At 29.6% G+C, this 24,034-nt stretch overlaps 3 protein-coding genes across 5 annotated transcripts in view; 2 read left to right on the top strand and 1 right to left on the bottom strand.

The window, feature by feature from the left end:
• Window positions 1-933: 933 nt before the first annotated feature.
• Window positions 934-6,111, bottom strand: LOC132943460 (evolutionarily conserved signaling intermediate in Toll pathway, mitochondrial). 2 transcript variants are annotated; one of them, XM_061012470.1, is made up of 5 exons: window positions 5,548-6,111; window positions 5,033-5,473; window positions 4,808-4,962; window positions 4,576-4,749; window positions 934-1,226 (listed from the first exon to the last, which is right to left on the bottom strand). In XM_061012470.1, exons 1-4 carry the CDS (start codon window positions 5,966-5,968, stop codon window positions 4,594-4,596), a joined length of 1,173 nt encoding a protein of 390 aa, XP_060868453.1. In that variant the 5' UTR covers window positions 5,969-6,111; the 3' UTR covers window positions 934-1,226; window positions 4,576-4,593. The 2 variants fall into 2 exon arrangements, with proteins under 2 accessions (XP_060868453.1, XP_060868452.1); XM_061012469.1 differs by lacking the exon at window positions 934-1,226 and adding an exon at window positions 4,121-4,360.
• Window positions 2,407-4,601, top strand: LOC132943461 (cytosolic Fe-S cluster assembly factor Nubp2 homolog). The gene is made up of 5 exons (XM_061012471.1): window positions 2,407-2,863; window positions 3,201-3,399; window positions 3,477-3,588; window positions 3,659-3,812; window positions 4,161-4,601. The coding sequence occupies exons 1-5, from the start codon at window positions 2,753-2,755 to the stop codon at window positions 4,353-4,355; spliced, it is 771 nt and encodes a 256-aa protein (XP_060868454.1). The 5' UTR covers window positions 2,407-2,752; the 3' UTR covers window positions 4,356-4,601.
• An 8,267-nt stretch (window positions 6,112-14,378) lies between the features above and the next one.
• Window positions 14,379-24,034, top strand: part of LOC132942526 (sodium-independent sulfate anion transporter) — a 30,603-nt gene continuing 20,947 nt past the window's right edge. The window contains exon 1 of one of the 2 annotated variants that reach the window (XM_061011028.1): window positions 14,379-14,896. The gene's annotated coding sequence lies outside the window, so the exon portion shown is untranslated. Of the gene's footprint in view, window positions 14,897-19,953; window positions 20,072-24,034 lie in introns of those variants that run through there. The other variant, XM_061011029.1, reaches the window with a different exon arrangement.

The raw sequence follows: 24,034 nt of genomic DNA, 5'->3' as shown, positions 1-24,034 counted from the left end.
GTTTTTTTGGTTGTGGACATTAAAATGAAAAATAAAATACGAAAATAATCAAATAAATTTGTTTTTATACTAGATATTGCAAAAGTAAATTTCATACTGAAATAACATCACCATATTATACTACCATTCAAATAGTACTACTAATTAGTTACTGCTAATATTGCTTTACTGGCCCAAGATCTACCAAGTTTAAAGCAGAATGTAAATACTGCATAGGCGCAGCATAGACATTAATTTAAGGAGATACTTAAATTGTTAATAGCCGACAATTAATACTCACCCACCCAATTAATTTTCAAAACATAAAATAACACAAAATGAATTTGAGGAATCAGAAAACTCAATACCTATTATAACATTGAATATTTATGTAAAATTAAGAATTATAGCTTTAGAAGGACCCTAGCAACCATCTTGTTGTGCCTATATAAAAATAGATTTATTAGATCTTGATACTGGCGAACCTCAATAATAAAAATTTAACGACACATCACTACAAAGATACAATAGATTTAGACACATAGGGAGACATGCCTAAAAGATAGTAGTTGCGTCATCTTTTGGTGCAGTTCATTTCTGCAAGTGCATAAATGCTGATCAGTTTTGTTGTTAGATGTCGCTAATGTACGTTTTCTTCATTAGATTGTTAAATATTATCATTTATACTACAATACTCAATATAAATTAAAACTCAACAGATATATTTTTCTTCATACAATAATTAATGTACTTAATACCTAGCTATGTAGTATTTAGCCATGGTTTACCATCACGATTTAAGATAATAATAAACTACTTACACAACGAATTGTGATAAGGAGACCGTTAAACCATAGAAGCATAGAACAGTATAATTTAATGTAACACATCGATATCATAATATTATATATAATTTTATTTTAGTAAGTTGTATATGAACATAATAATATTATGACATACGACCAGAAGTACTATTTGAATTGTTGAGTTTCCATCTAAATGCCGCTAGACGGCGCCAGTCAGTAGTTCCATTTTAGAGTATTTGGAGACTCAGTTTGACGGTCTGGTCGGTATGGTGACTAGTCAGTTTGGTGGTCATCATGCCTGTTATAGCCCGTTGTGGGCCCATCATGTACTCATGTCTGCATCCGATCGCCGACATCTGCACAGGGGGAAGGGGACGTTGGGCATAACCGGCTTAATTTTGTCGAAAAACGAAAACCCCGGAACGTTTTGCAAATTCGTTACTATAATAATAGGAGAAATTAATAAAGAAAAAAAAATAACCATTTTAAAATTACTACACATACTTTTAATGAATTCTTAGCGAGAGTCCATTTTTATTGTGAGGTAAATTTGATTATTGATTTTTTGATTAAAAAATCAAATTTACCTCTTCGAGCAATTACGGTGTCTGGAGAGAGAAGCCATCATCCCCCACCCGGGCATGGCAGATACCTACGGGGGCATTCGTAAAAAAAACCCCGATATCAAAATACGGTAAAAAAAGCCCCGTACTAACTAAATACATAACGCATTTTCATTATAATATGTTGTTGAACTATTTATTATAAATATTTTGATTTATGGTTTATGTTATATGATTTTTTAACTGTGATAATATAATTAGTTATTGTTTAATGTCATATACTAGATGTAATTTTTTTTATAAGTAAAAATAATAATAAAATATATATATATGTAAAATCCTATAACCTATTGAGAATTCGGTATAATGAAGGTTTAAATTGTATGACTTTGGATAAAGCCATAACAGTATAGGTACTCACTACTCAATAGTATTATGGATATAAACTGCAACTTCCATACATTTTGTGTCAATCTTAAGCGTCAGTTACATCTCAATTTCAACGTGAATACGTAATACATTACCGTTGTTTAGTTGAACAAAGGGGGGAACAAAATTTATCGGAGAAAGAATATCCAAGTGGGGAAAGAGATATCTCAAATATTTTAATGGCTATGGCATACATTTTTCGATATTTGTGATTTTTTAAAACTATTAGTTATGATTTTTTATTTGACTTTTTTCACATTGTCAAATTGTTTATAACTGCTGTAGCAAATACTACCTATATACGATATTTGTGATTTTTAAAACTATTGTTAATATTTTTTATAACAGCTATACCAGCTATACTAGTCGATATTTGTAGTTTTTTAAAACTATTATTTATGATTTATGATTTTTAAAACTATTGTTTATTTTATACGTCATAATCGCTATCCGCTAACTTGGATGAGGGGAATACTATAGGCAACTCATCATACGAATCGGCCATAACTAATATTATTATTGTTGTATTCTGTGATAATGTCTATGGTGTTGTAGGACCTGGTGGTAGACAGTGGGGACTGGGCAATATTGAACATTGATAAGAAATTGTTCCCCAGTTATCACCGTAATCTGTAATCAGTGTATTATTTTATATGCGAGTGCCTAATTATGCTACAATTCATAAATTAATAATTAATATTTAATTATTATAGGGTGGTTTATTGGTTTCTAATGTTCAATGTTAATGTCAGTATATTACCAATTGTAACAGTAGTTTTATACTTTATAAATTATATAATCATTTGAAAATAACTAGGTTGTACAGGTTTTTCCAATCTTGCACTTGGTACTTATCATAGGTACTCAGTATTTAGTATTTACAAGTTACATTATAATATTTGCCTGTCGTTTCAAAATAAACATTCAAACAATTCAGTTTTACGCTAAGTATAGTTTGTAAAGATAGTTGACAACATGTCATCAAACGTGAAACATATTATATTAGTGATGTCAGGTAAAGGAGGAGTTGGTAAATCGACCGTGAGCACACAGTTGGCACTTGGATTAGTAGCTAAAGGATACCGGGTAAGAACATAATTTTCAATTATGATTAGTGACAGATTGGTGGTGCTGCATAAAGCTTTAATTACATAAAACTAATATTACACTCCTAATTACTGTGGAAAAGATTTACTATCAAGGAAAGACAGAAATTAGCCGATAGCTGTAAACCATACTATATTAGATATATTTTGTTTTGGTAACTAAGAAACAAAACTCACAGCTTTTGGCATATCCTATTTTTATTAGAATTTATTGTTTAGCACACAAGCACAGTACATTAAGTACTAAAAACATTGAAATATTGTAAACACTAGAAATTAATAATTTTATTTTTAAATTGCAATATTAATTTGTTTAGTGTGGAATATTAGATGTAGATTTATGTGGCCCATCAGTACCGTTTTTGTTAAAACTAGAAAACCAAGAGGTACATCAATGTGAAGCTGGTTGGGTACCGGTTTATACAGACGAGTCAAAATCTTTAGGTGTGCTTTCAATTGGATTCTTGACCAAATCTAGAAATGATAGTGTAGTATGGAGAGGACCAAAAAAGACTGGTTTGTCATTTAAAATAGCTAATTATTTCTTTATTTACAAGTTTAAATACATGTTTGTACGTGTGTGTCATAAATAGCATTCATAAAACAATTGCTTTCTGATGTTTTCTGGGAAGACGTTGATTATTTAATTATTGATACACCACCAGGCACATCCGACGAACACATAACAGTTATGGAGAATATTAAGTATACAATTATTATTTATTTATTAACTGAAGATTTAAGAACATACTTATTGTTGTCTTAATAATTTTAGAGAAGCTCCATGTGACGGAGCAATACTTGTAACAACTCCACAACAAATTGCTTTGGATGATGTCAGAAAAGAATTGTCATTTTGTCGTAAAACTGGTATTCCGATACTAGGTATAGTTGAGAACATGAGTGGATACGTTTGCCCTAATTGTTCTGTGAGTTAATATATTGCTTAAATATTACTTTGACTTACTAGGAACACTTTTTCCATTTTTAAATTAATCTAATAATATTAATATTTTAGAAAATAAAAATACAACAAAAAAATATTGAATTATTTAAAAAATAATTAATTAAAATTATATCTTGAATATATTTAATTATTACTGGTTTAAGATTTTTAAAAAAAATATTTATTGTTCATACTTGTCATTTGTTAAACATTTATTAGAATTTGAATAATGTTAATAATCTTTTGATTTTAAGCCATATACTTAAAATAAAAAAACATAATGATAATATATATACATTTAAATGTTTATACTTTTTATTTTATTTTACAGGAGTGTACAAATTTGTTTTCATCCAACGGTGGAAAATCATTAGCTGAACATTTCCAAGTTCCCTTTTTAGGAACTGTACCAATAGATCCAAGAGTATCTTCCGAAACATCAAAATATGTCGGTTTAACTAATCCTGAATCACCAATGGCAATATCTTTTAACTCAATTGTTGACCGTGTAATAAATCCAAACTGATTAACCTAATTAATTTTCATACTTAAATACAAATTTAGTTTCAATGTTTATTGCATTAATATATACTATTTGCCGCTGCCATAGAACTTTTAGCATTCCTATACAGCTATACAAATGTATACATATTATGCAAAATAAAGTAAATAATATATTGATTACAGTGAACGATTCAAAATTCTATGTTTGGTACATGTATATTATTGAACTGTATTATTCTTACTTGTTATAAATTAACTTTTTACTCTATGGGTACTTTTTGTTTCGACTGTTCAACTTCTTTCTTAGATTCATCCAGTTCAGACAATGGTTCCACATTTCCAAGTGGTGATTTACTTGTAAATAAAATTGGTATATGAGTTAGTCTTGGGTTCCCATCTTTCTCCAAAAACCTAATCTAAAATTTTAAATAAAAATTTAGTATATAATTCAACATTTTGTTGAAAACTAAATACCCAAGATAATAAAGAGTTTTTACTGGATGTACCAGTTGCAGCAACTGCGAGTATTGTACCATCTTCTTGTTCGTGTACAGTTTTTTTTTTAGCAATTTTGTCAGATTTTTTTGGAATAGGCTTATCAAAAAAAGGTACACGGAAATTACTAATATCTAAAAATAATAAAAAATTATTACTAAGTATGAATTTTTAATTTGAATATTGATATGTGTATTATGTTACCATCTTCATCTTCTTCTTCGTCATTTTCTATTACAGGGGAAGGTTCAGTTCTTAAAATGAAATAAATAATACTCTGTTTTCGAAGCCATATTCTGAACCCGCCTTCTATATATATAGGGACATTTTCTGGGTGATTAGCAACTATTTTTTTTTGATCAGGGCTTTGACCACTAACTATCCATGTATCCTCAATGCTTTCTTCTAATTCCTTAGTTTTGTATACTTTAACTTCAGATTCAATGTCTATACTACTAATCCTTTTGATAGCTAATAATGCTAGTTCATACGGATCATTAGGTGCAGGCTTAGGTATAGGCCAAGGGGATAAATTATTAAACTTAGGCATCCAGTACATCATGCGCCAATAGCGCCGTACGGGAAATCCACGAGGACCAAACCGTTTAACAAGCATGTCTTCTACTTCCCAATCAGGAATTACTCCTAAAAATAGAGAAGAAGATATATATAAAGAATTCAAATGTATTATACTTTAGTTTAAGAATTTGTAATTTTACCATTATCCTCCATTTTCTGTAATAAGTCAATGATACACTGCTGGTGTTTTGGGTAGTGCATAAACTCCGACTGTATATAGTTCTGGGGGACGAATTTTCCCGCTGGTAAAACTTGGATGAGTTTTTTGTAAGTTTCTAGGTCTTCATTTACTCCAAATTCATCCAAGTGCTTAATTGCTGTGTTTATAAATTCTACATGACCTGATCGATATTTTTCCAATCGATATACTTTTAACATATCCAAGTACGTCTTTTTGTTCTTCTCCTGGACATTATTGAAACTGTCTACGCTCACCACATCAACTTTAGGAGGTTTGTCAAGACATGGTTCTGTTGAGTGAAACCCTCGTTGGACCGACTTGACAGACTGTCGGTTAAAAAATAGAACAAAACCTCTACACGTCCTTAGAACATTGTTCATTGTCTTATTAACGTTATTCTTGAAGTTGAATTACTAATTTAAAATATACGCATAACAAAATTAGGATATGTAATAATTTCTGCGGGCTACGGCAGACAGTAGTAAAGTTTTAAGTTTTTCTATATTTTATCGCCGGCTATCATTCACGTTATCATTTATATCAGTTTATCTTGTGCAGGTTAGGCAAGAAATGATGAAATTATGAAACGATGAAATTAAATTGTGTACCAACTGATTCTCTTGATTTGGTTTCGTATTCGCATAGAATATTAGATCCATAGATATTTTTAATTTTTTCGGTGGAAGGATTTCCGAGCGAATCTTACGATTAGGCATTAATGTTTGCGGCAACAGTAAGCTAAAAAAAAATTACAAAGATATTAATATTAACTAGGAATGGAAAATGGTTTTTCAAGTGCCGTTTATGTTGCTTAGATTTTAAAAGGGAAGGAGCGTCTTGTCCTTATGACCTTCCAAAATGGACTTGAATATATATTAATGTACCTAAACGACGGTCTAGTTGTTGACAAAAAAAAAAATTCGAAAATATTAATTTTGTTCGTATCTACTTAAGCGCTGACCACGATTTAAGATAGTACTATCCTTAATAGCCTTAATCGTGGTGCTGACGAAACCTGTTGCTGGCCATTACCATATACATTATTTACTTTTTTTGAATATTGCAGTGGACCAAGGGTTTCCGAGTGAATTTCAAAACTAAGCTAAATAGTGCACTCGCTTGTGAATTGTGGTATACGATCACCGAGCAACCTAACCTAACCAGGTACGCTATAGATCCCACGAGGTACGTACGTAAGTGTATATTATAGTATACGTATTTAAAATTATTTATATTATATGAAAGATAGCTATTCCTCCGTGCATTTCGTTGCCCAAAAAAAATGGCACCACTTAACGATTCAAACTCTAATGATGTTCAAAACTTAAAAAAAAAAAGATTTAAGTTACAACTTCGATTTTTATTTGATTTTCAACACGTTAAACATAATTCATAACATTGCACATTTACTGGGTAGTACCGCCTAACCACGTAATAATTTTTTTTTTAACATGAATAATGTTATTATGACTTTAATATAAAAGCTAGGTGTATGTATGGCTTTTACTATTTTTAAATCAATCAATGACTTTTTTTTGTATTTTATTGTTTTTTATTATATCTTAGATCCACCCATTATAATCTATTGAATGAACCGTTTCCCGTTAATTAATGGCCGTCGTTTATCCCATCTTATTCTTAATCTCCATTAAAGATTTTTAACACAGTCATTTTGATGGTTTTGACTAAATATTTTTACCAGATCATTAGTTATTAACGTTTTTGATCATTTTCTTTACGTTAAAACTGCCCCTATGTATATTTCAGTATAATATAGAAAATATTGCATTTTATCATGCTGAGTGTCTTATAATATATTATAAAGTATATCGATACCTCCTACCTGTATTTATTGCATTGTATTAACATCCACATCACGTATCCATATAGGTACATACAATTATTATTTTTATTACAAACCTACAATACATTTATGTGTACAGATATAAAATATATAATAGTTATGTGGTCCGCACATTTGGTCAATATTTCAATTCAAACACTTTCTTATTTATGTCACATACCTATACTCACATTATAGATAATTGGTATTTTGTGGTTTCTTATTTACAAATCTTATTTCAATTAATTGTCACATCTATATGTACACAATTTAATCATTATAACTATGCTGTCCAATGTCCTTCAATGTTTGAAAGCTTAACCGCAATTTTACGATCATTATCATATATTATATTATAAAAATAAATGATAACACAAAAATAAAAGTTTCTAGGTACTAAGGTACCTACCACAAAACTGTCGTACATTTTACATAGAATTGACTACGGTTGAAGCAGTCGTGTTATGCGGGACGTGCTGACTCTACCATTTCAAAATGCTATCAAGAAAAAATTGATGAAACGGTTTACCCCCTAAAAATGAGTTTTAGAATCAGTCGTCTCCCCTCCCTTCTACCACCGTCCATCGATAAATTATTTTAAAAATTATAATGCATGACATGATATTTGTATATTATACTATCTCTGGGGAAAAAATTTAGTCATGCGTACCTATGGTATATTATAATTTATAATTTATAACCCATAACACATCATATTATAATAAGTACTGAAAAAATATTATGACAACTGCAAACACGTGACATGAAATTATGATTATATTAATAAATTAACTGTAAATTATAATTTAAAGTCAATTCGTTTTTATTTTATTTTTCAATTATCATACTGAATTAGGTATAGCTAGGTACCTATACAGCCTTTACGCGTACCACTAATATTGTGACATTGACATTGATTTAGGTACATCATATTAGTAATACCTACTTTGTTTTCGTTTGTACGGATTTCTCATAGGCAACTACAGTCAGTGGTCAGTGATACATGTGCACATGTCTATAGGACATAGGTATATTATTATATTTGTATAGCTTATCTCTAGATATAGTCGGCATTTCAAATATTAGGTACAGATCCATACTTAGGGGGAAAGGGCTAGGGAGGCTATAGCCCTTTTATATTACTGTAATACAATATACGTTTTACTTATCAATACCTAATAAATAATTACTTATAGACTTATGGTATAATTTATTAATTTATTTATAATCTTAAAAAATAAATTAAATATAAATAAATGCTAAAATTAGGTTTAGAAAAGCGGGTAAATGGATGTCGCTCTGCTGTACAGTAGGTTACAAGTGGGTCAATGTATAATGGATTGTATTAAACTTGAATTCAATGATATAAATATATAATATTATTGTATAAAAAAAACGATTCTGAGCGGAGACGGTTTGTCAATCTAGATATTTTATATTGTTATTATCCTGTAAGTTGAATTAATATTATAGTATTATTATTTTTTATTTGTTTCTATGGTGATAGACAAAGCATTAGAAATTAAAATCCCATTTTTAGCGGTATTTCGTAATTTGTCGGTGGTTTTTCCCGTGGCATTAAATAACTATTGAGAAAATCGAAAAATGGCCTCTTTAAAGTACCATCTCGATCCAATTTTCTAAAAGATAAGATACGATATATTATGTCGAAATCGAAGCACTCCTTCTAGTAAAAATTTTGTATACAGGATAAAAAAAAAAAAAAATAAACACCATTATGAAACCACTAGCTTCCTCGCTCTGCTCAGAATCTAAAAACTAAAAAAAGGTTTTTAATAAATTTAACTATAATTATAAATTTAATTTAATTTTCAATAATAATATTTTATTTATTCATTTATAATAAACATTTGTTATATACAGTTAACGAGGAAATGCATATATATACATGTGTTTGCTCATATATCTTTTAAGCAAAGCTTGTGTTAGAAATTACACAATATTGACTCGGTTGCTACGGTTGCACGAGATAATATATCGATAGTATGACCATTGATATATATGTTGTATGGTATCGACTATTATAGGTAACTATTAATCGATGCCCATCGAACCGTGGTTGTCTTTTGAAAGTCAACCACATCAAATTTTAGAAAAAACTCTTCGCCATGCAACACTAGAGATCAACCTGATTCAGAATATACCAAGTTTATCCCTATTCTCTGTACGTTTAGCCGTTGTCGAGTAATCGCGCGGACAAACATCCGGACAAATATAGACAATAGATTCGAAAAACCTTTAGTTAATAAAAGGCGGTATAGCATAAAAAGTAAAAACGTAATTTATAACTTAAGTTAAGGTGCCTCGCCAAAAAATTAGCCCCAGGCCCCAAAAATTCCTAATAGTAGGGCTCTAGATGGGTGTATTAATAATTATGGTTATATCTTGTATTTAACTGTTATTAACTGTATTAATGTACCCATAACTAATATTAATTTTTATTGTTTATTTATTTACATAATTTATAACATACCTAGTACCAATATTGTATATTATATAGTTTATTTTTTTTTATTTTTATAAATCTACGCCAAACAGCTTTTTACATAGGTATAAACAAAAATAACTTTAACAATGTATACCATAATTGATTATAACAGCAAAGTATGCATGGGTTAAGTAATAATTAAGATTGACAGAAAAAAAAAACATGTTTGAAGGTCTAAGATCAATATTATTATTATTTAACGAGTGCATGGCTCTGACTAAGGGATCATTCATCGAAAAGTAGACCTTAGTGGGGGGAGGAGATATGGCTCATGTGATCTGGTCTGAACACTTGGTACATGTAAACTAATGCGCTCCAGGAGTCTGGATGCGTCCACCTTACCACGAAACAAGTTGAACAAAAATAGTTGGTCAGCTCTTTCTCGTCTATTTTCAAGCGAACAGAGTTTTAATTTTCTCATGACTGGCTGGGGTTGATTAATTTTTAGTAAAAAACCAGCAAGGCCAAGGAAGCGAGATTGAACTCTTTCGACAAGTTTGATCTCGACCTGAGGATCCAAGATTGATCTAGGTAACAAGGGAACAATATAGAGCGACTAAGCAAGGTGCTGAGTTGAATTCAGTGGAATGTCGTTGAATAAATCCTAAAATCTTTTAATTCTTACAGGAAATATGATCTATATGAGATCTAAAAGATAAAGTCGGTGTGCATATAAATCCAAGATCTTTTGTCGTCTCTTGAACTCGTTTTAGAGGTTAAAACGTGTTAAAAGTGTTTATTATGCAAACTTACGAAATCATTTTTTCCAGGTATTCAAAACATAGGCTTAAAGTATTAAAACAATACATAATTTCCTCTGATTTGCCTACCTATTGTATTTGAAGTGTATACAACTATACAGCTTTAACCACTAATCAGAAAACCACTATACTCGTATATGATAAAAAAAAAAAATAACATGATCAAAATATCTAAGTAATTCAACCTTGACAGTTCCGATGCAATAGGTAGTTACTTAATCTGTAATTTAATATTTAAAAATTATCTTTATCCACTCTTGTTGTGGTGGTAAAAAATTAACAGTTGGTAATATTACCTATAGCATTATGGGTGTACAGTAGAATAATAATATGATATCAATATTTTCCTACTACTTACATAAAATAAAAATTACTATTGCTATTGTTATAGGATAATAATATTTTATGAAATTGGTATAAGTTAAAAATGTAAATTTATAAATCTATATTAAATGGTTTAGGATCTAGGTGGCTATAATGCATTTGCGGTGCATAATCGAACCTACGAAGCTGCAGACGATTACACGATACGTTTATAGTTTTACACGACATTCATCATTGGTTCAATCAGCACTCTCCCTAGAATAATTATATCTGTAGGGGGAAGCGGCATTATTGGCATTCCTCTCGAACATGTCACTGAATGTCTAAATAAATCTTAGAATCTTCCAAAACATTTAAAGAATACATAAAATAGTATAATACATTATAGTATATTATTACATAGTAATTATTGCTGCTTTTATCGAATAATATTTCTTTAAATAATTGTATAATAATATGTGCTACACTACTACCTATATGTATAGGTACACATTTTTATTTTGAGATTAGTGATTACAAGTTTTCAATATTTTTCGTAATATTTTACGAACATTACATTCATTAGACATAGACTTTCAAATTATAGTAGTGAAATTATTAGTTTTTGGGGGGCTATAGAAATTCTAGGGGAGGGGTGGGCTAAGCACCTCCAGCCCCCCAACTATTTGCGCCAATGCCTATATTCTATAATATTAACTATGAATATACATTACGGCCAAACGTCGAAAGTTGTTGTCTTATACTTTAAATAAAAAAGTATTTTAAAACTTGTAGACTAATCAAATCATTTGATTCATATCATGCCTTATTGCTGTTGCGATTAAATAGTTCAACCCTAGGAATGTACTGAAAATAATTATTTTAATAACATGTTATTTATGTATATATTTTTTTAAATTTTATAGTTAATTGTTTTGATTTAATTTTTATGATATTGAGTTTATAGGTAGTGCTTTATCTCCTAAGGTCTATTTCATTTATCTTCCCACGTCATTGCAGACTCTTCTGCAATAAACACCTGCGCAGACGCCTATATATGCGTATATAGCGTACGTTACGTTATAGTTTATATTAGTTTATAACGGGTTATATTTGTGTGGATTACAATCAATTTATTACAAATTATAATGAAGGTTTTTTCCGCCAACAATGAACAAATAACCAAAATATTATGATAGTACTCGGTGTGGCAAAAACTATAACAATAAGGTTAATTGTTAAACAAAATAAAAGATTTAACATTTTGGCGCCTATACTGCAGCGCTGCAGGCATAATAGGCGGTAAAAACATTAAATATATACGTATAGGTACGTAAAAATAAAAACCATGTCAAAGATTCGATAAGTTTTGATAGGAAATATTTACTATGGTATGTAAATTAATAAAATGTAATTTGTTTTCGCTCCCACCTTAGTTTTTTTTTTGCTCAATTACGCCATATTGAATATATTTATCGAATTTGCGAACTCGTTTTATCGGACAAATTATAGTCAAACAAACGTGCTTTTTCCAAATATTGTAATAAACTATGTAGAATGTACTGATTTTAGGTGTACCTATAATATACTTGAATACTAATATATGGGTAAGTCATTAGTTATATTAGATATGTTAAGCCGAATGTCAAAACCTAATATTCATCTTGTCATCTTGATTTTGTAATGTTTTTAGTTTTTACGTAATTTTATAAACGTGTGACACAAAAAATAGTGTGTACTTCAAAACAAAGCAAATAATCTATGAAGCTATAATATAGAAAAATATATTCTTGGGTTTCTAATTATGGTTCCATCCCTAATTATTATTATTATTTTTATACTAAACTATACTTTTTGTAAAGATCATTTCCTAACTAAAATATTTTATTTTGGTGTACAGTTAAACTAAAATTGAAAAATGGGTTTCAAAAGTGCAACTTATATTTTTATAGGCATACAAATAATTTAATAGCTGAATTTTACTTATTCCACATTTACTTTGTTAGTTGTTTCGCATATTAGGTGGGTTTCTTAAAATTGAAGTTGTAAATAAGTAACAATTTGTATACAATATTATTTAAAATTAAAACTATTTTATTTCTTTTACGTATACGATATAATACCATACATAATATGTCCTACCACAGTAACACCTATATATAAAAGCTATATAACTGATCTCAACAATAATATTAGACGTTTCTCTTTAAATAATGGGAGCAAAACTGCGAATGGTCGGTTGCTCACCTACGTTGATCGGACCCCGAAGCGAATAACCGCCGTTTAAACAGTTGACAAATGAAACAAACTCACTTTCGAACGGATTCCGAATCCGTTTTACCGAAATCGAAATGGCAACCCAAAACTAGGTCTGTTAACCTATATTGTATAATAATATCATATTGGTAAGAAAAGACCAACCAATAGGTATACGTATTACTTGTAAGACGTACGTTGTAGATCGGTATCTACTGACTAGTTGCTACTACTTACTCTCAAACATATACTCACAAAATGCCGCTAATACTCTGACGAGCTCTCTAGTAATGATACATACCAAACACCCAACACCCAAGACACAGCACTATAGTCTTGTACCAAACCCTGACCACATCAAATAAATGTTATGTTATGTTCTTGAAAAATACCAATATGTACAGCGCATAATATAATATTATCTTAAAATGTACCTATAATTAGGTAATAAATTGTATAAAAATTTGAAAAAATAATTTAATAACATTCTTATAGCTATAGATATTAATTTAAGTATTGGAAGTGGAATAATAAAATAAAATTGCTTGTATTATAACTTAGGTATAAATTATAATGTAGAACTAATGGTTTATTATCTAGCCACGTAGGTAGTCAAAATTTACTTTCAAAAAACAAACAAATAAGAACATTTTGTATAATTTTATATTATATTATATATTTTAATATGTTACACAAATATATCATGACCGCATCCCGCCACTCGTCTTGCCAGACGGAAGTAGCGTCCATCTCGCCGCATAACAACAACATAACAATAATACCTATCACAATATCACATAGTAATTCGTATTAAGTATCATAATATTGTATTTTATAGCGCCTAACACAATGTTGCGTCCTCCATGCAGTAGCGCTGCGGAGGAACAGTGGCGGGCGGCGTGCATTGCGCAGTGGCAAATATTATTATACCCTACAGACACCCGGCCCGGAACAACGCGCCGCCTCGTGCAGAGTGAGTATGCGGCTAAACATAATAAAATAATACAAAATCATACGCCGTACGGGTACACACGCGCAAACACGCGGTCCTCGCGGCGCGCGCGCGCGCACACACACACACACTCACGAACACGAGTGCCGCGGAGTGCGACCCGATCCGGCGAACGACGGCAACGATAGTATGAGACACGACTACGCGTCGTACCACAACAATAATAATAATAATAATATAGTCGTTGTCACGGCGGCGGCGTGCAGGACGACTACGCTTGGCGGTGTATCGTTATTGTGGTCACGGCGCGTACCGGTGCCGGCGACGATCAGAATCTCAGATCAGTCGTGTCGCAGCGTCGTACGAACACACACGCTGATCACAGGTTTTCTGGGTGTACTGTTCGGCCGAACGGCAGAAATTTACTAATATCACGGCCGCCGCCGCCATTCGAATCGATTCCTCTGCGCGCGCGTTCGAAAGCTTTTCTCGGTTCTTTCCCAGTCACAGGTCGCGGGAACTTTGCCGGTGACAACGATGCCGGTGAGGGCCGCGTAGGATCCTGCCGAGTGGAGCGCTCGACCGTTGCTCGTGCACGTGTGTGTGTACTACACCGCGTACGAACCGTTGCAGTCCGCCGCCGCAGCTGTGTGCAGAGTGTCGTCGTCGTCGTCGTTGTCCGAGGTGAGTCTCCGCACGCCGAGTGCATCATCATCGAATACCTGCCTTAAAACCATTTTTAAATATTTGAGTTCACCATAATACACCAAGAGTCACCAAACGGCGGCCCGTTGACCGACTATTTATCTGTCCCGGAGATTTCAACATTTTTGTTCTTTATATTATTTTTGTTTTGACGGCTAATCAAAATATTACCACTTCATTAGTTTTGATTTTACTTTTTTTGAATAAACGTGTATGCTACATTTTGACGGCCCCCCGAAAATATTATAATTCCTGATCCCTGCCTTATACCATAGTTGTACGAGTCATGTGGCACAATACGTCAACCCATCACGAAACAATAATATTAAACCTGTTATACAGATTCGTGTGTCTCGTCACCGCATCGAGCGAATCGCTACGATGCTCTTGGTACTACAGGAAATTAGGGTAATTTTCAAATCGTTCGATTTTTGGTATTTGTTTACAAATATTTATGCGACCACATATCGTTGTATACGACCACACATCGTTGTATACGACGTCATATCGTTTTTTTTTGTTGTTACGTTTTCACATAAGAATAAATATGGAGCTACCGGGCTATTTGAGTGACGCGGTTATCCAGTACCTATAACGTCCGTTTATAGTATTTTTCGCGCGCGGAACGCGCCGGCGCGATGGGACAGGCCGGCGAAAATGCCGGTCGCCGTCGGCGCGTGCACGCACACATGTATTTAATAACCCGGCGGTTTAAAAATGTGAAAAATAGTAAAATTAAACTACAAAAGTCAAAGAGTTCGATAAAACATTTATATCATAATTATAATATAACGCATATACTACGAGTGTCGAATTTACATAAGTACTAATGTACTATACAAAAATTGTGACAGTTTACCGTCCGTCAGCCGTCTCCAAATCCTAAGCCACGTTCGATGTTTGTCCAATTATTGTCCTTTAATGCTCAATTCATACGTCTTGTCTTATTATAATGCACGCCTGGCCTATAATTTATTCGTTTCACACCATCACGTCCCAAAATGCTTTAATATACCAGTGCATATACCAGTGGAATTCATTTAATTTGAACGCAACCGTGCAATTTCCATATTTGGGACCAGCTGTAGGTATAAAGTTATTACAAGCACACCGCTAAAAATGTGCACTTACGATGGAGTTCAAATTCCACTGACATTAACAAAATATTATTTTATTTTATTGAAAATTCAAAACGATTGTTACTTAATTTGGGTCGTGACCAGAGGTTGAGAACCACTGGTGTACTACAATTGATTAGTAAACGTGTACAGTAAAGTAGGTAACATAATAAAAAAACGGTAGGTAGTTAAATTAAGTAAAAATTAAAAAATTAAATGGTCGATTTTTTGGAGTATTCAGGCTATTATTTACTATAGGTACCTATACTAAAAGAAACACTGCAATTATTAAATTTTAAACTTGGACTGGGCATTGCCCATTATTACACAAATGTGCAAAATATGCGCATCGGACAAAACCGTACACAGATTTTAAAACACTGGATAACAAATTTTTCACAATTTCACATAGGAAAAGAGCTATAACTCGGAATTTGGACACTCAAAGAAATTCTTTAAAACTGTTGGACACTTTTTTATGCTTAAGAAATAATCTTTCAGTGGTACATGTTATATCTGCAAAACTCTTTCAATAGCATTAGTGCGAGCTATCTGGTTTTACTGTAGCCTAGTAATTTTTGGTATCAGTTCCAGCCACCTCACAGTTTTTGAGCAGGTACGAAAATCAGATGTATCTACTATACAGATGCTATTTTTAGTTATTTTGATGTAACACACACATTTTTGATTTTTTAATTTGGATTGTGTAAGTATTTTGATTTTATGGTATTTGAATTTAATTCCATATAGGTATGTAATATATTTATATTTCAATTTGTATTGGTTTTAATACATTTTTCCGCTATCGCACTATTTTTGTGTGTTGAATTAGGCTACCTATATATTTTTATAAATCTGTGCGGTATTGGGTCATGTTTGTGTGGTATAATGGAAAGCGCTGCTTGGACCTATTAGCAACTAGCAATAGTGATTGCGTGTACATTAAATCATATATATCATAAAATCATTTTTCATATAGGTACCTACTATTGGGTACTAGTTAATAGTTATATCATTAACTACTTGATCCCGCGCACTTCGTGGCCCGTAAATATGACGACTCTACGTGATTCAAATATTATTTTACAGTTATTATGTATGTATTTGTATGATTAGTAGTATTTTCGTAGTATTTATTTCAAAGTACTTCTGCGTACACGATATTTTTAGTTTTATTTTCTTGTGGTAGAAGGACACGCTGGTTTTCTCCGCAACCTGATCTTGATAATGCAACGTATAATAGTTGTCCGTGTGAAAAACAGTCTTGACGTAAATCGATTCTTACATGCTTAAATGTTTGCCCCTGTGCTTTATTAATTGTTACTGCATACGATAACTTAACGGGAAATTGTATTCTTTTGTAGTTAAAAGACAAATCATTGGGAATCATTGGTATGCGAGGTATTAGCACCGTTTGACCAACTGCTGGACCACTCAGACCTATAGCAACGATCACATTGTTGCGAAGAAATTTAAATTTAATTTTCTATACTACCTATATTAATATTGTAAAGCTGAAGACTGAAGAGTTTGTTTGGTTAAATACACAGGATTATCGCATTAATAATAATAATTATTATTACCTATTAAGACCAATAGCAACCATTTATAAACAAAAATAGTAATAATAATAATAATAATAATATTTTCAAAGTCCCTGTTTGAGAACTTCCTCAGGATTCCCCGGTTTGGACCTATTGGTCGTAGCGTGATGTTATATAGCTTATAGCTTTCCTCGATAAATGGACTATCCAACACAAAAATAATTTTTCAATTCGACCCAGTATAGTGCCTGAGATTAGCGCGTTCAAAAAAACAAACTCTTCAGATTTATCATATTATTATATTAAGTATAGATGGTATCAATGGTTATTACTTATACCTATGTCCTATATATTTAAAGCATTAAACACATTGTAGTGTTATATAAAAGTTATATTATATAGATAGTACCTACCTACACGATTATAATATTATTTGATAGAATTTTTTATAGTAATTTTGTTATTTAATACAACCAAATATTTTTAGTACACGTAAGTTGAAAATTGTCTTTTGAAAATAGTAAATACAATTAAAGGGTTAGCACATAATAGGTATTAAATTGTGTTAACTGTAAAGTACACATTTATGTGGGTGTTTTACAATTATCCATGTTAGCAGGTTATTGATCTCTCCAGTTGGTAATAAGTTAAAATTATAATTGTAATTATTTTTAAAGATTTTATTTTATAGTTGAAAAATACCTATATAGTACCAGTTTTTTTACACATATGATGCATAAATATTGTGTTGTATACACACCTATGAAGATTAATCAAAATAAATAGGTATTTTAATTTATGTTTTAAATAAAATCAAAATTACCATATTACCTAAGTTCATTTTACTTATTAATTTATTGTTCGTATGCAATATTGTATATTTGTATATACGTTATATCAGTACTTTATACTTTATTTACTACCTACGTAATAACAATGATGATGACATTTTCATAAATTAATCAGTAAATTTATTATGTGATCCACCTAGAGGTGGCTATTATCTCAAGCCCTAGCGTACGTCAATAACTACTAATTACAATTTTTTTTTGGCATAGATTGTACGTATAAAAAAACCAGTTTTTATAGTACAATTTTTAAATCGTTAAGTTAAATTATACTAACTAAATTATTATGACCGATATTAATGTATAACAATTTGAGTGAAAATCTGAATGAAAACTTTCGCATGCGTTTGTCGTATGGACTCTATCAGAACATTGCCACGCCCACATTTTCGAAGGAAAGATTTATTCATTTGATATATAATTGTCTATCAAATAATCACAAAATTTTGTTATAGCAGTATTTTCAACATAATTTGTAAGTTATAGAAATAAACCATATAAAATATAAAATTTCGCAAAATGCGATTTTTATTATATTTTTTAATCATCATAAATTTATTTTTTTTAATTTGTATATACATATTTAACCTTTTCCTCCATGTAGGAACTAACATATGTAGTATTGTTTACCTGCTAATCTCGTGTAGGAACTTACTATTCCCCTAAAAATTAATCGATATAGGTATGGTATACCTAGGAATCATGTTTATCATTTTATAGTACCCACGAGTTCACTATTAAAACTATAATTCGTTATTTCCAAAAAGTAGTAATTTTTTTCACAAACTCCATTTATTACATATATTTACGAGTTATTAATAAATAATGACTTTTTAATTCATGTACCTACCTATATATAATTGTATTTTATTTAATGAAATTAAAATTACTTAAATATTAAAAAATACCATAAATAATTCGAATTGTATACGCATGCGGTTATCATTCTAATTGTTTATTACTTTCGAAGGTTTGATGAGGTTTGCTCTTTTGCATAAAATACCAAAACTTAAGTAAATATACCAAGTCTAATTCATTTTTGACTGTTGCTAAATATAACTTGTTTTGATTCTTCTACATACCAAACATACGCAAAACATAAAAATTAAAAACGACCGGTTTTGTTTTAGGCTTTCTTTCGGGTTAGGTTACTTAATTATTTTTTCTGTTTAACATACGTCGTTCTAATATTACATTATTTAAAATTTTATAAGACATTTTGTTTCATTTATTTAATGGGTCTTTGACCCTATATTTGTAGTAATTTAAATTTGTTAATAAGTATTAACTATACCATTATAGACAAAGACAATATTATAGTGGTATAAATATTAAGATTATAACCTCTAAGTTATACTTAGTTAAATAATATTATACACTATACACTATAAGTAACATAATATGCTTAAAATAAAACCGAACATAACATCCTTTAATTTTTATTTCAGATTTTTAAGTCTTGAATTACTTGTAATGCATGTGTTTAGACCTATAGACTTAAAAATTAAATTGAGACTTGGAATAAATCTACAATTTTCTACAAATTATCTTCAACAAAATAAATAAATGGTTTTATGACGATGAAAAGAAAAGGAACCTATTGTACCTATATAAATGTTTTAGCAGTTTTGAAAGTTGTGACAAGTAAGTAAAAGTTTGCTGATACCAACCATAATTTTAAATCACTTAACAGGTATTGTGCTAGTTTTCATACAGATATATTTGGATTTATTTTCGATAACTATTCGACATTTTTAAAACATCAAAAAGTCCAAAGCTTAATGAATTGATAGATATTTAGGTAATTTTAGTAAGTAAAAATGACAAACTATTTTAATCTTAGAAAATACGCATATTGAATTCTTTCGGTTATAAATATAATATAATAATATACAGTTTTAGTTAACTCGTATCCCAAAACAGATTTATTGGATTTCCTAAATTGATATCTTATTATATTATTGGTGTGACCAACATATTCTAATCACTAAAATGTTTAGATTATTGTTTAGTTTTATCGGTGTAGCTCTGGTTTTGTTTAAGTGAATAAAAAATTACATTTTATAAGTCCATTATTTATTTAAAATATATATTGTCCATTCTAAAACATTCTTGAGAGTCTAAATTTTGATTACCTATCCTAAGAAACATATTAAACACTAATTTTCATGCGGATATACGCACAGGTATGTCACGCGTATAGGACTTTATAAAATAAATAGTATGAGTGTTTATTTAATTGTATACATAGTACTTTGTTAGGTACCTGATAATATAACTATAACTATTGTTTTAAAATTAAATGTTGGTTCTATAGAACTTGTAACAAGATTTAGCCACTTCAGAAAAATAATAATGTTGTAAGTACCTATACGTACTTTCATTTTTTGAAAACTAGTTCACTACACCAACCAAGTAACAACTGGTTTTTTTAAATACATTTGTAATTTAAATTTTTGTTTTACTCATCATGTTGATAAGCGATCATGATAATATATATATTTTTTTAATTACAATACATAACTTAGTATAATATAAGCAACTGCACATTAGTTCAATATTTAATATTTCTCAATTTTACTATAATGAAAGTAGTTTATGGTTGAAAATGTTATCTATTTGGTACTATTTGGGTGTCAAAAATTCGTAGTAAAAATAATCGATATAAAATAAAATAATTAAAGAAAAACGAAAATGTTTACGCAAAACCAGTTTTTGACATAATCGGTATTGTATTACACGGCGGAGCATGTAGAAATGGCTGCTTAAACTGGAGAAACCTCCATGTAAAAGGGGGCTAAGAACATACAAACTTTCAAAAATATTAATACTTTTTGAAATAATGAGTAGTCCATGACAAAAGAATTATCTGATATAATACATGATACATTTATGCATAGTAAAAATATTTTTTTTTTAACTTTAATATGACATTTTTATTTATTAGTAAAAAAGTTGAAAATTTAATACGAGATTCTTCATAATAGTTATTTTTATTTGAAATTAAAAAACAGTATAGGCATACACTTATACGTTTAGTACAAACATATATTCTAAAGCATGACATATTATTGTTTTATTATAAAGGTACTTTGTGAGCGAGTCTATGATAGATTGTCGCATGAGAAGCGTAACAAAACCACCATAAAATGTTTTTGTCGGGCCGAGGCATTTTCTGTTGTTGCACAGAGCATATTAGATGCTTAAATTATCCTTTTCTACACTCAATGACATTTTAAAAATATTCAGACTAATTGTATGTATAGGTAATTGAAGGTATTTGAAATATACTTATTGTTTAATTTTTCTTTCTATAAATGTTGATAACATTTTTACGTTTAGCTAAAAAGTTTGAAAATGTATTACAAGATCTCACATTAATTATTCGTACAGTAACTAAAAATATTTATTAATACATACGTACAATTTATTTTTATAATAATTTGAAGTATTTTTATAAATTACAAAAATATGCTTATTTTCTTAGTTAAAAATGTATCTATACAATTTTAAATATATATGACTAAAAATTGAAAAATTTAATACCGGTTTGTCATAAGTTTTTCTTACAGAAACATAAATATCTCAAAAATATATTTTAGATTCTGAGTGATAAATATATTGATTTTAAAATGATTGCTCGCTCAAAAAACTTGAAAATTTATCACATGATGGTTTCTCATAAGTTGTTGTTAGTGTAAATTTAAAAAAAAGTTGAGCGTATATTCACAAAAGTATTTATGAGCGTAATCTTGACAAAACTCGTCAATATCACAAACATTTACAAATTATTTTGAGTTAATTCTTATCGAATGATAAGAATTAAAAAACGAATGATCATAGCAATATAGCATAGATAATATAGGAAAATAATATTCATATGAAATATGAATCATAGATACTTATTCAAAATGTGTAGACTCGTTTTAAGCTATTTATAGAAATTTTCAATTTTCAATTTTTTTAGTTTTTTTTCTAAAAAATTTGTCAATAAAATGTTTATATTTACATAGGTAGGTATACAATTTGAAAATGTAATATAAGATTCCCTATAAGTCTTTATAATAGCAGTTTAAAAGTATTAAAGATACATCGACACGATTTTATTATATAAACATTTAAATTTCAAATTTTCTCAAAAACTTTCAAATTTTTTTATAGTTAAGAATTTATAAAATGTTCAATTTTTATAGCTCTAAGATTTTAAAATTAAAAATCAGGTTTCTCACAAACATAGTTTTTTATAGATAGGTATTTTAAGTAAAAAATTGGACGAAATTAGATATTTAAACGAAGAATAATGATTTTAAAGTTACTTTGTTGTAATCAAAAATATAATTCGTGGGTACTTTTGAAGTAGGTAGGTACTAGGTATATTATAATATTGTACACACGATGATATTTTCAAATGCAATTTCTTTGGAAAAAATTAATTCAACCTACTGTAATACTAATGTCTAATAGTTAAATAAATTACTAAGGTAACAATTATGCAAGGCTGGGCAAGTTAATGATTTTTTTTAACTCAGTTAAGTTAAGTTAATATGCACCAATAACAAAAAGTTAAAAGTTAAGAGTTAATTTAACTCTAGGTTAACTCAGTTAAGTTAAAAGTTAATACACACTTTTTGTTAACTTTTTATTAAGTTAAAAAAAATTAATTTGTTTATACAACGCTAGCCTACTTAATTTTTTTCCAACCCAAAACTAAATTGTAGGATATAGTGTTATTACTTCATACAGTATTTCCATATAAGTTAGATTCGAATGATATACATTTTTAACTTTAAACAATTTACGATACATATTTTTTGACATGAAAACGAAATAGATGAACACGGAACAGTGAAATATTATAAAATTAAAAACAAAATAAATTAACTTAACTTACTTTACTTCTTAAAATGAAAAATTAACTCGTTAATTTCACGTTAATTAAGAAAGAAATTTAGTAAGTTAACAGTTAAGTTAATGAAAAGCCAAAAGTAACTAGTTAAGTTAAAAAGTTAAAAGAAAATTAACTTTTTAACTTAACTTTAACTTTTTAACAAGTTAATGCCCACCTTTGCAATTATGTCATAAAATATACTTAGTGATATTATAGGCTAACAGATCATATAATCGTTTTTCGTATATACAATGATTTTATATAATTTAATTCAAATTTAACAACCCATCCATTACAGCGACCCATCTACAGTACCGACCTACTGTACAGGAGTGGTTTACCAGTTTTTTTATGGACTTTATAAGTTGGTAATAAAAAGTTTGTTGTGATAAATAATATAATAATAATATTATTTGAAGGGATTTTTAGCCACCACGTATTAACTATATTCAACTAAATTTTCAAAATAATTAGATTCATTTTTAGCTACCTATAGTTATATGACGAGTCTATTCATACCATTATACATTTCAACATCTGTATTGACTTGTACGTTAGATGTTAGTAATGGCTATTATTATAGTACCTAGTATATAAATAAATAATATAAATTATAAAAATTATTAATATAATATTATAATGTATGCAATTTGCTGTAGGAAAAAATTAGTTCAACTTACCGGATTCACTAATAGCAATTTAAATATATAAAATAAATT

This window comes from Metopolophium dirhodum, chromosome 4, assembly GCF_019925205.1.
Source record: "Metopolophium dirhodum isolate CAU chromosome 4, ASM1992520v1, whole genome shotgun sequence".
NCBI lineage: Eukaryota > Metazoa > Arthropoda > Insecta > Hemiptera > Aphididae > Metopolophium > Metopolophium dirhodum.
The sequence above is the reverse complement of the archived record's forward strand: the minus strand, read 5'-3'. Positions and strand labels throughout refer to the sequence as shown.

Coding starts and splice junctions, on each gene's coding strand:
- LOC132943460 (XM_061012470.1), bottom strand. CDS start 5,968: ATGAACAATGTTCTAAGGACGTGTAGAGGTTTTGTTCTATTTTTTAAC. Junction 5,474..5,547: donor ACAGAAAATGGAGGATAATG/GTAAAATTACAA, acceptor CTCTATTTTTAG/GAGTAATTCCTGATTGGGAA. Junction 4,963..5,032: donor CGAAGAAGAAGATGAAGATG/GTAACATAATAC, acceptor TATTATTTTTAG/ATATTAGTAATTTCCGTGTA.
- LOC132943461 (XM_061012471.1), top strand. CDS start 2,753: ATGTCATCAAACGTGAAACATATTATATTAGTGATGTCAGGTAAAGGA. Junction 3,400..3,476: donor GAGAGGACCAAAAAAGACTG/GTTTGTCATTTA, acceptor TGTCATAAATAG/CATTCATAAAACAATTGCTT. Junction 3,813..4,160: donor ACGTTTGCCCTAATTGTTCT/GTGAGTTAATAT, acceptor TTTATTTTACAG/GAGTGTACAAATTTGTTTTC.